At 25.7% G+C, this 13,572-nt stretch overlaps 1 protein-coding gene across 1 annotated transcript in view; it reads left to right on the forward strand.

Moving 5' to 3' along the window:
- Positions 1 to 13,572, forward strand: part of LOC111630503 (dmX-like protein 2) — a 190,820-nt gene that overhangs the window by 126,074 nt on the left and 51,174 nt on the right. The window contains exons 41-44 of the mRNA XM_023374610.1: positions 2,372 to 2,635; positions 6,688 to 6,875; positions 6,970 to 7,258; positions 9,330 to 9,531. Coding sequence (XP_023230378.1) covers positions 2,372 to 2,635; positions 6,688 to 6,875; positions 6,970 to 7,258; positions 9,330 to 9,531 — 943 coding nt within the window. The remainder of the gene's footprint in view (positions 1 to 2,371; positions 2,636 to 6,687; positions 6,876 to 6,969; positions 7,259 to 9,329; positions 9,532 to 13,572) is intronic.

The following is a 13,572-nucleotide window of genomic DNA, read 5'->3' on the forward strand; positions in this document are numbered from 1 at the left end:
ATCTCAGCATTTTTTAAACTTTTTGCTCCCACAATCCAATATATTTGTTTGTAATGGTTCTGCAATCCAGATATTTATAATATATAATTTTTAAAAAACCTGGTAAACTGGAGTCACTCTATATTATATAACAAAATAAAATTATGCATTATTGATGATAACTTTTACGTGTAAAATGTAACATTGAGTACATTTCTATTAAGAGATGATCAGGCCAATTTTGATTTGTAACAAATAACTTATTTCAATTTTAGTTTTTATTATTGAAATTTATCTATTAAAAATGCAAGACTGATGATTGTAAATAAAATAGACTGTTTCAAAATTATTCAGGAGTCTATTTTATTTTGAAAAATATTACTAGTTTTTTTATAATATTAATGAACCCTTTTTTAAAACATACTGTTTAGATTGTAAGATTGTCAATTTTATTTTGTATATATACAGAAAAATAATTTATTGATCTACTTGTGCCAAAATTCATCCATTATTTATTTTTTATTATTTATTGTTATGTATGACAATAGACCTAAAAGTTTGAATAAATAAAGGAAATATTTTTGAAACCATTGCAATTTAAATGGCTTTATGACTATCACCTTACATATAATAATTTTATATTTAGATGTTATTGAAAAGAGAAATTAATTTCACACACATACACACACACATTCTATAATCTTAACTTTATTACTAAATGACAATCATAATTATAAGAAAAAGTTGTTAAAAGTCTTCAATACTTAACAGATAAATCTGTTGTTCTTAGTTCTTAAAGAATATTTCAGTAATACAAATATTACAAGTATTTCTAAATTGAAAACAATTCATTAAAATTTTAACATGTCCCATATTTTGAGAAATTCTGGTCTATACAATCATCTGGGAGTACTTTGAGTGGTGCACAAATTATAAATTTTTGAAACAATTTTGTTTTATGCAGAACAGTAGAGTCCTACAAACTTGACTTAACGTAGACTAAGAAGGTGACAAGTTACTGAAAATGATTTTTATAGCATAGCAATGATGCTAGTCTAAAAAACAAAATTTTCATAAAAGTATTAATAAAGGTATTACCGTATTTACTCACATATAAGATGAGGTTTTTATTCATTTTTTACTGCTTCAAAAACCTAGGTCATCCTATACACACATGCAAAGGATTTGTTGTGTTTTTGTAATAATTTTTGTGAACTGTGTATTTGCATTTTTTATAGGATGCTCACCCTCTGGTGTTTAAAAACAAAAGTATTTTATCTGAGTCATTTGAATCTATCTTGTGTATTGTCAGGAGTAAAGATGAATAGCAATAGGAAAAGCAAAGCTTTTGAATTGAATTTCAAAATCATACATAAGCCCGATATAAGTTTTAATTCATTCCCATGTGAAAACAGATGATTATTCGGAAATCAGAATTCGGAGAAACTCATACGTGTAATTGACAGAGAGTGGATTCAACTGTTAATAATTGGCAAAAAAAAGTTTCCGATTGTCCAGCTTTACACAAAGAAATTATGTTGTTGATTTTACAAGATTTTCCTTAAAGTTTAAAATGCCAGTAATTTCTGCAGGTCAATGTGTGCATTTGATATTTTATTTGTGATTAAACTAAATAAAATTAGAATTGTATTAATAAATCTAATTTTCTTTATTTTGATCTTCAAAGTCACACCTTGTCCTATATGCGAGATTGTCTTATAAGCAAGTAAATACAGTATATGTGCAAATTCATATATTTATTAAGTACATACTAATAATCACTATTTATATTGGTAATTAAATTTTAATTTAAACTATTAGCTATTCAGTGGGTTCTTTGAGTTAGTTGCTTTCCTGTTGTGGCATTTTACAATGGCATCTTGGAAAAAAGTTATATTCTTTGTAAATACATGATATTGATGCTATTAACAAGTATCATCAATGAGTAACAATAGCTTATTTGATCCTAGTGTTAAGTCATAGAGGTAAAAATCAGATTAATTTTTATGGAATGTTAAGTTTCTGGGACTCTACTGTACAGTACATGCTGATAAGTAATCCTGATGTAAAAAAACTACACTGTATATTTTTTATTAGAAATTTCAGTTCATATTTGTGATGATTACATTAAATTCTGAATAGTTTTACAACATATTTTTATTAATTTTATTATGTATTTTGTGCAAATACTATATTATCTATTGTTATTCTGAAGATACATTTAGAAGAACCTAAAAGCATTAGATAAGGCCAAATAAATGTGTATTTTGTAAAATGTTTGTAAGAGCTTTAATGTTGAATTTTATTTTAGTTTTAAATTCTTAAATTTTTTCACATTTTATTTACAATTTTATAAAATTGTATCTTATTTTATTATTTTTCCCTCCTCTAGGTGTACATTCTTTACGTGCTTTAATGGCTCGAGATAAAGATGAAGATTCTCCAAAGCTTCACACACTTTTATGTGAAGCATATATTGCGACATACCTCAGTCAATTAACTTATGCATTAGCTACCTGTGATTGCCACATTTTATATAGACTAGTTAGCCAAAATTTTACAGAGAAAACATGGGGAATGTTGTTTGGTGGTGGAGCCAAACGTTTACTTCATGTTGCAACTGCAGTACCTCAAATAACACAGTCCAGTACAGAAAGTATGTATTTAAAATTTATATGTAATAATATGTTACTTTTAGAAATTTTCTTGTATTGTTAAAATAAAACTTGTATGTGATTTATAAATACATAAAAACTCAATATTACACACCTTGTATTATTATGGATGGCTTATGTTGGTCTAGCAAAATTATAGGAAAATTATAATAAAACTCATTCACTGCAACAGATTCCTTTATAATGTACTTCCACTACTATGGACTATTTCTCAGGTCTTGTAGACCACTGTTCTTCCATTATTATAGAATTTGTAGTTACCATTTTATTTTGTCTCAATTATTGTTTTATTTATTTCATCATAGTTGCTGTTTTATTTATTTTATTTGAAAAAATAAATACGAAAATAATATAAAATTCATTTTTTAATAATTTTTTCAATGTAGATTTTCACATTACATCTAGTTTTTGTTTCATTTTCTGATTGACTAGTTTTGTTCAGTTTTGGTTTTGTTTTCTCTATGAGCAGCAAGTCTTGAATTTGTTGTGTAAAGCAAAGCCACAGATCATAAAAAAAATAAAAAACTTTAGTTTTATATTTTAGATTTACAAATAGATAGATATATTGTTTTTACAAGTTGAATAAAAATCTGGCTTATATACTTTACAATTGAGATTTTGTCTACTTTGTAACTGACTTTTGTCCACAATATTGATATATAGTAATGGACAAGTCATTATTACTATATACAGCAGAATTGCCTTATATTTGTGGTAACAAGGATCCACTAAAACAAGGTAGAAATATCTTGTTTCAGTGGATTTTGGCATCTGGACCCAGAGAAAACATTGTGAACTACAGATAATTTCTCCAGGTCTGTTTTTGAGATCTATTCTAATGTGATTCTTTTGTATAGTAATGAACTTTTTGATATAATGGATACATGTGTAATAGTCATCTCGATAAAATGGACATTCATTGGACCACCATGGGATCAAAGAAATTGGTTCCATGGTGGTCCATCATATTGAGCTTTTACTATATTTCTGAAAGTTTTTTCAGCATGTTTCTGAAATAGTTACAGATCTTCATGTAATAAAAATAAATTAAATTTTGCAAACATAAATTATTTCAAATATAAAATTCTAGATATAAAAAATATACATTTCAAAAATGTTTTTAGAAATTACACAGAATGCCAAAACAAATCTCTTATCTTTTTAAAATTAGTGACAAATTAAAATATGCAGTTAATTTTTAAAATTTCTATAAAATTTATTTTATTTATCATTTAATTAGATTTGTAAATAGCATTATTAAATTTTATAAATCTATTCTATTGCTGATAGAAAAAAGTCATATTATGAAAGTGCTAGTATTTTCCAAACTGGTCATTGCAGTACTGGAGGTATATGAAATCTTTGAGGAAAACACAGAACTCCAAATTGCAGAAGGTGTAAACAATAATGCTGAAACTCTTCTAAATACTGAACTCTCTGCAGGAAAGTAACATGCCTATTCTGAAACTTGCAGAGAAGTTTCAGTCTTCACTATTCTGGAGAAGAAAAATCAATGAAGATGACGGTAAAGTGCAACAGTAAACCACATTTAATAAAGTTCATTCAATCCACAAAATTAAATCTGTTTTTGATAGCACCTAATAGCATATTGATTGGTTTTAAAAATACTTTTCAGAAGATCTGAATAGTTTGTATGGATTCAAGATTCATTTGATACTAAGGGACCATTTGAATTTGTCATTGTAAAAGAAAGTCTTATTGATCTGTCTTGTGACGAAAACTTTAAAAAAATGAAATTTGGCAGCATGGAACAAACTTAAGTTTTGGACATTAGTAAAAAATAAATATCTGCTGCTAAGTGCTAAAGTTCTATGATTCATAATTCCATTTGTGATATCATATTTGTGCAAAGTTACTGTTATTAAAAGCCAGAACTGTGCAAAAAACAATCTTAAAAGGTAAATGATGGTGACAGATTTCCAAGGTGTGTAGTACCCAACAGATTCAGACATCCCAGTAGTGATTATGGTTATTAAAAAATGAAATAAAAATACTGTTTTTTTTTTCAGTTTGTGTATTACTCTTTTAAGAATTACAAGTTGTTAAATCATAAATTTTTATTAAATTGTTTGGACTTGTGTACTTTAAATAGAACTGTCATGTATTTCTTTTGGCCTAGGCATTGTAAACTGAAAAAGTTTGGAAACCACTGAAATATTTCACTCTTAATGTAAAATTATAATAGAATTACCATAATTTGCTATCTTTAATCTGTAGTGATATAAACTTAACAAGATCTTTTAGAAATTAAATAATAATAATCTTTTTTTCATCAAAAAAGATTATCATTATGTAATTTGCACAGGTTTGTATTGTTTATTCGCTTTCTTAGAAAGAATTAATTATCTGTATAACACAAAAAAAAACAAGCAATTTAAGCTTGAATATTTTAAGCCTAAATTACTAAATTATTATTACTACTTTTTTTTATGTATGAAAGAAACATATACAGTACTTTCCTATGTTTTTTTAGTTAGATGTAATTGTATTAGTGATAGTAACAAAAAAATTGCTGATTCTGTACCTTTATTTCTGATGTAAGCATACTGAAATTTGGCTTCAAATTCCATTTCTTTAGTCCATTGTTGAAATTTAACTGCTGTTATTGTCATGAAACATTTCCTCAAAGTTGAAAGTAAAGCTATTGGTCTTTAGTTGTTTGGAGATAGTTTGTCATCCTTTTTATATATTATAGTAAGTAAGATGGAGTTCCATGAGTCTGGGTATGAGACTGCGTTATGTATTGAGTTAAATAGATTCAGTAATTTTATTCTTGCTTGATGAGGAAGTAATTTTAAGAATTTAGTTGGGATATGGTTGGTCACTTCCCAGGGTTGAGTTAGTTTGAGCCCTGTTAATAGAATCTTCTAATTCTTTGATTGTAAATTTTGAGTCCAAGTGTTCATTGTAGGAGGCAGTACTGGATATAAGTGACTGGATTAATTGAATATTTGGAAAGTGCTGATAAAAATTTTTCCATGTGTCAAAATTTATTACTGGGAAATTATCACTGAGATTTACGTTAAAGCAGAATTTTTGTATTGTAGACCAAAAAAAATTACTATCCTTGCTTTTATTAATTAAAGTTGGTTCTAGATTTCCAAAATATTTTTTCTTTTTAGCCTTGCACAAGTTATTAAAGGTGTGTTTAGTCTTCCTTTATTTAGTAAAGTTTAAGTTATTTGAATCTTTCCTAAATAATTTTAAATTGTGTTGCTTTATCACTTTCATATTCTAACAGTCAGTCATACCAAGGTTTTTAAAATCTATTTTGAGTATTAATTACAACACTTTTTATTTGTATATAGTCATTCATTATGTGACCATGAGTTTGTGAATTTCTTAGCTATTAGAATCAGTTATTTTCGGAATATTATTGAATAATTTTTCAATTTTGGCTGAGTATCTTGAAATATTATAGTTTATCTTTTGGTATCTGTTATACAGTCTATTTATTGTTTTCGCAGAAAAAAATAAAAGTTTTGTCACTGTAAGAAAGTGATCAGATGCATCAAAGATAGTTGTAATAAATTCTGTACATACAATAAGGTTGATTGTGTATTTTCCATTGTGTTCTATACAGGTATATTCAGCAGGATAATCAGATTTCATGCATCTGTTTAGGATATACATTTTATGATCAATTATTATTCCTATTAAGTTTATGCCCAGTTTATTGACATGTTTGTCTTTTGATTGTCTGATATTTTGAATTAAGGTATTAGGACCTCTCTACCAGGAGTCCATCATATTATCAATTTGTGAATTGAAGTCCCCCCAATAGGAGGGTATATGGTGTGATATGGTTGCCATAGTTCTATTGTTTTGAAAATTTCTTTTAGTTTTTCTAGGCAATCAGGAGGAATTATTATTATTTTTTATTACATACAATATGTAGACTTTGACATTTTAACTGTATTTTTACGATATAAAAATTACTACAAATTTTAATGAAGTTTTTAGCATGTTTGTATGCACAATTATTTTTTTTAATTTTGTAATTTATTTACAGAAGAGAGTCCTTCTGGAGAATCCGGGCTTCTAAATTCGTTGTATAAACAAAGAATGAAATTGCATATGAAATTATTAAGTCAGTTGAATCCTGAAACTTCACAATCTGTAATTAAAGAAGATAGACCTACATACAGAGAGCAATTTGTTTCTCCAGAAATGTCAATGATGTCTTGTTTCATGTCAAAGGTTTGTCATGTCATGTTTCATTTAAAATTTTATTATGAACTTTTATATTTATAATAATCATATAAAACAATTTTTTAAAATAATTATCATTTAGCCACAATTATCATCAGAATGGAATATATTAGATTATGACTCCAGTGATTCTATACCAAGTGATGATGATGATTTAAAAGATGATGATGGAGTTGATGATGATGTATTTGGAGAAAATCAAATAGATAAAAATACCACAAGTGCTACAATTAAAAAACCAAAAATGTCTGAAACTATAGAACAACTTGATCCATCTTCATATAGTTGGGGTATTCTGAGATATGCAATTGTGAAAATTACATACCATCATCTTCTGAGTTTCTTATGTATTGGAGGAATTGAACAATCTGGTAAAATTTTCTTTTTCTTTTTAAATAAGTATAGGATATATGTATAATAATAATTTTGTTTGTGTTTGTGTGTGTATGTATATATACAGTTTTATTTTACTCTTACATAATTGTAATATTTTATTAATAATGGAAATTTTTTTATTTTAAGAAATGTAAATGTCTAAAAATACATAACTACAGTAGAAAGAAAAACAGTGTAATACTTGAATCAATTTATTTCAGATTAAGCTTTATCAAAATTACTTATCTCATCATTAAATTCTATGAAATCATGGACTGTTTCATTGATTCTTCTTCCTTCTTATGAAGTCATATAATTTACTTAAATGACTATAACAGAAGCTTTATATTTGGGCATTTTTATCCATGTATTTCACATATTTTCAGTTGATCTTTATAACCATTTTCATATTTATAAAGCTAAAATTCACTTACATACATATATATGCTTGAAGCATTAGAAAGGAACTCAAAAGAGTTAAAGTTAAAGGAACAGAATATTTATTTAGATTTATTCCTTTACAGGATTTTCAATTGCATCTTCAGATCAACAATAATTAAAATAAAAGTCAGATTTAGTTTTATTTGTATTTTGTTTTTTATTTTTGTTTCTTAATTTATGCACATACAATATTATTTTGTGTTTATTATAATTTTTGTATATACTCAAATATTATTTATTTAAATATAACTGTTAATTTGTTAAATAAAGTGTACATTTCCCAGACTTCAGTACTGTACACAATTTCATTGAAGGACAGATGTTTTGGAATAGATGACATCTATGTAGAATATACTTTCTGCACTCTACCCCTATGAGTCAAGAAACATCAATATGACTATTAAAAAGTGTTTACTTAATTTCCCTTTTATCAATCATTACACACTAGAGCAGTTTTTCCTGGCCTTCTTGGACTAGTTGGACTAGTAACATACTTTGAATTTAATAGATTCCTGCAACATGCCATAATAAATTTTAAACATTTTTATTTAAAGAGTTGGTATGCTGGCATATGCATATATGCAGGCAACTTTTGTGAGATGGATATGCTGATGATGAAATTTTGCAACAGTTGTCATTTTGGTGAATACTTTCTTCTTTCTTTGGTAGGCCAGTGGTGAAAGATGAAAGATAAATTAAACTTTAAAAAAGAGCTTATTCAAAATTCTAAAAAGTATTTAATATTTCTGCAATACACCTGAGGTACTCTTGCAACATACCTTGTGTGTGTTGCACCATACAGGTTGTAAAACACTTCAGTAGAATAATGCAGTCCTTTGGAACAATGCTGCAATAGTTAGAAGATTCATAATTTGGCCTAGCCAAATTTTAAAAAATTTTGGAGATCTATGAGCAAAATGTAAAGAGAAATTAAATAAAGCACGGGGATTCTATGAATCTGCCCCATTCATGGTAGCTTCTGTACCATTACAGTAGATTATCTTGTTTTTATGCTTACATTCATTAACTTTTATATTCATTGTTACTTTTAATTATATCTTATATATTTTGAAAATTTCTTTTGTTTAATTTTTCAAAAAAACATCATTGTTCAATTTAATCATTTTGTCATCAAATATACAGACCTGAAGATCATCTCCAATTACAGATAAAAAACGTTAATCAAGAAAACGTTTTTTGAATTAAATCTTAATGGAATAAATATAATTTAAGGATTTGATTGAAGTGTTGTACAGTACTGGAATATATGCTATGTTCTACAGTCCTGTAGTAGCACATGGCTTGAATCTAATGATGGCTCATTTCTACTAACTGAAAATGTGTGTTTATCCATAATTAAATGCTGGATAATAAAGGTTTTTTTAATTTTTATATTAACTTCATCCATTTGATATTGCATTAGTTTCTTATTTTAATTTTTATTTATTATGTTGATTTGAATTAACTACAAATACATCCATTATTTGTTGGTAGTTTTGATTGATTTATGAAATATATTTTGTTGTAAAATAAAAATTCTGTTTGAACATTTATAAAACTTCTTTAATTATAATAATTGTAACATGCATTTTTAACAATAAATAATGTATTATTTTTTTTTTATAGATTTACCCAGTGTTAGTCCAAAAATTCATTCTGTGTTGAAAGTTATGGAAAAATGGTTACAGGTATTAAAGGCAAATATGGATGCATTTGGCCAACCTCCTCCTAATTACATTCCAGGTTGCTATATTGAAAACATTCCAAAAGGAGGTCCTGCTTTATTGAAATATAAACAGTTACTGGAATTACATAATACTCCATTTCGGTAATATTTTGTTTAAAATTAGAATTTTTGCATAATTAACAATTATATAAATTATTATATTTTTAAAAAATGATGTTTTTTAGTTATTTTTGTTTCCTTTTATCAAAATTTATAAAAAATTATATTGTTTTTTAAAAACTTTTTTCTGATCAGAAAAAATAAGTTCAGAATAATAAATATATTTTGAAATAAATGGAATTTTCTTTATTAAAATTAATAAAATTATTGTAGTCTTCATAAAAAAAGACATAAATACTAAATAATTTCATTTTATTAATTTATTTAAAAGTGTAATATTTATAACTAAAATTGGTTATTTATACATATTTGAAAAATGTCTACAATGCTTTCTTTATGTATTAAAGAAAATTGTTTTCTAAAACACTTAAATTTTGAAAATACAATAAAATTAATACTTATTTTGCAATTTATTAAGATTTGTCTTTTCTTAATCTTACTAATAATAAGTTTATACAGAAAATGAAATGTAAAGATACTAATTTATATACTGTTAGATTAAACATAAAATATATTTAACATTTCATATCTAATCTGTTTAGATTTACACTAAATATACACAAATTGTAAAGTGTTTAACAATGGGNTTTTTCAAAGCCACGTAGATTTATGGTTGTGGATTAATAACAGGATAAACTATTTTATTTTAACAAAACAATTTATTTTTAGTCTTAATAATTTGGCAGTTATAAAAAAAAAATATGTATATAACTGTTCATTAGAAAAAAATAACTAATTAAAAAGTTGAAAAGGCAATAGTATATGTGCATAGTAAGTTAAATGCTGTTTTACTTTTTCAGTGTGCCATACTATAAGGGACATGAGGGTCAGGAAATTTATACAAAATTGGTCTGGGGAAGTCAGGGAAAGTCATGGAATTAAAAGAAAAATTTGAGTATGAACCCTGTATGGAAAGCTTAGGTGCAGGAGGTCCTGATTAGCTATATATGAACTTCCAGTCTAGACTGGAAGTCACATGAGCTCAATTTAAAAATTTTTCCCTAGATGAAGTTAAGTAGATGACTGGCATGACTCTGTTATTATCAGGAAAAGTATAATGTACAGGGTAAGACACTACAAATTTGACATGGAAAATATATTTTTTAAGTTGAATAAATAAAGAATATGGTTAAAAATTGCAGTCCGGCATTGTGATAAGGTCACAATAAATAATTGCTCGTATAGCAATATATTCATGTATTGTAAGTGATCAACATTTCATTTTGTTGTATTTGCCATATTAATCCTTAGACTTCACAACTGTCCTCATTATTGCCTAGTGAATTCTCATTTCTGCTTATTATATTCTGAAATCTTAATTGATATTGACATAAGATCTTTTATGGTTTACATATCTGTATATTTATGTATCAATTGGAAATATAAATAGTGCCATCATAAAATTAAAATTACATGAAAAATTTTGTTAATTCTGATAATTTCAGTGAGATGAATGCATCAGCATTATTGGAGAAATTAATTATCACAATCTTTTATTGGTAATAACAATATATTAAATATAATTAAAACACTAGCATTTAGCAAACATAATGGAAAAGTATAATTTTTTGATGATATTGGAAACCAAATTTGATACAAAACTGAAAATGTCCAACATAACAACAACAACTTTGGACATTAGTTCTAATGTTTTTAGTTATGCATAGTTAGAAATATTAATTTCCATAGATAATGCATAACTGGAAGCAGATGTTAAAATTTTATTACATTTTTATGGTGCATTTTTATTATAAATTGAAATATATGTAATTGATAAATTACCAAATTAACATCATAAACATAGAATCATCAACTGACATAGCATAGCATGTCAATTGATAATCAAAAGATGGTAATATCAGAATTTTTAATACAGATTACAGTAATTATGTAGACTTTTGTTATACAAATCGTCACATATCTGCAGTTTTATTTTGGTATATGCTTGCATGTGTGTGTTGCAGACACTTCCATTTTTATGTCTTATTATTTCTTTTTTTTTGCTGTTACAATGTCATCATTTTAGTTAATATGTTGTTAGTAATATTAAACATTAATTGTAAATTGTTTTTGAATTCATCGATAATTATGAAGGATATAACTGAAGAGAAAAGATGAATGAAATCTAATAATCTGTTTAGTTTTGTTTGATGTAGGAATGTAATGTCCATATATAATTTTTAATTATTTATATTTGAATAATACAATTTTTTTACACTTAATATTAAAGTTTTTTGCATAATATGTCTTTACTGTTTTTAATTTACAGTTCTAGTGTTGTATATCAGAATAGTCATTTACTAGCAGGCCATATCCGTCGACATAGATTCAGTAGTGGAGAAGAAAGGCTCGCTCCGTCCACTCAGCCTAGCAAATGGCCAGGTATATTTAATATACAATATTTTTTTTATAACATATTATATTCAGTATATAGCAGCAATAACTTTTTAATAAGAGAAAATGGATTTGATAATTTTTAGCAATTATGAATGAATATTAAAGTTAAAGAAATAATAGAGATTAACAGTGTTGTATAGTTGTTTCCTTTCATTGATAAATTTGTTCTTTTCTTTCAATAATTTAGATTTAGTTTGAAAAATCAAGTTAGAGTTGGACTGTTAATATTTAATATGCAGAATAGTATTCTGATGTTATTACTAAGAAAAATGTTAATACTGTCTATTGGCATTATTTATTTTTTACTTGAAACAATACTATAAGTACTTTTGACAAACTATTTTTTATTTCTATCTTATTTATTATTATTATTATTATTGTGTTTTCAATGTATTGACACATTCTATGGAATACATTTTAAATTTGTCATTTGGAACACTAACATTTATTTTAAATTATAAGGTTCCATTATCCTATACCTGAAGAGGACAATTTGTAGTTTAGTTTGTTAAAAGTAAAAAATAATAGTGTTGATAAGACAGTATTAACGTTTTTCTTAGTTTTTTGCATCACAAGAAGCAATTTTCAAGCATTTTGATGTTATTGCTGCTTTGTCATTCATCTACTCAGACTAAATTCTTTAGAATCATTTTATATTATGATTGTTAATTATTATAGTGTAACTTCTTCATATTGTAAAATCATATTAAACCTTAAACTCAAAATTTTTATCAACAGTTTCCAACAAAGTTTACAGATGAATTATTATTTATAATTTAAAATCCAAAATCAAAATCTAAAAATTATAAAAAAGTTATTTAATTCAAAATTTTAACATCCTCTCTAAATCAGTTCCTGTTTACAAGGAATCGAAAACATTTTGTATGTTTATATGTATGAAATTTAAATAGTATTCAGGTTCAGTATTTAGTATTTCATCTCCAGTGTCAGAGTGAAGTTTAATTTACTATAGAGAATAATTTAACGTTACTTCCTGTGATGAATAATCTGATTTGCATGTATTGTTCCAAGAGTGTACTCAATATGGTTTAATAAAATTTTTCCTAGTATATTCAGAAATGTAGACTAAAATGTTATTCATTATAGTAAAAACAAGAAAATTAATTGCACCTCATGCCAAATAATGATCTATTGATAGTGTAACGTTACAATGTAACATACTCTGACTTAAGCATTAAAATCAGTTTTAACACACAAGAAAAACATTTTACAGATATTTTAACATTTAATTGTTTATTGTAAATGGTTGAATCTCAGCATTTTTTAAACTTTTTGCTCCCACAATCCAATATATTTGTTTGTAATGGTTCTGCAATCCAGATATTTATAATATATAATTTTTAAAAAACCTGGTAAACTGGAGTCACTCTATATTATATAACAAAATAAAATTATGCATTATTGATGATAACTTTTACGTGTAAAATGTAACATTGAGTACATTTCTATTAAGAGATGATCAGGCCAATTTTGATTTGTAACAAATAACTTATTTCAATTTTAGTTTTTATTATTGAAATTTATCTATTAAAAATGCAAGACTGATGATTGTAAATAAAATAGACTGTTTCAAAATTATTCAGGAGTCTATTTTATTTTGAAAAA

This window comes from Centruroides sculpturatus, unplaced genomic scaffold, assembly GCF_000671375.1.
Source record: "Centruroides sculpturatus isolate CEXI.00-Female unplaced genomic scaffold, Cexi_2.0 scaffold576, whole genome shotgun sequence".
NCBI lineage: Eukaryota > Metazoa > Arthropoda > Arachnida > Scorpiones > Buthidae > Centruroides > Centruroides sculpturatus.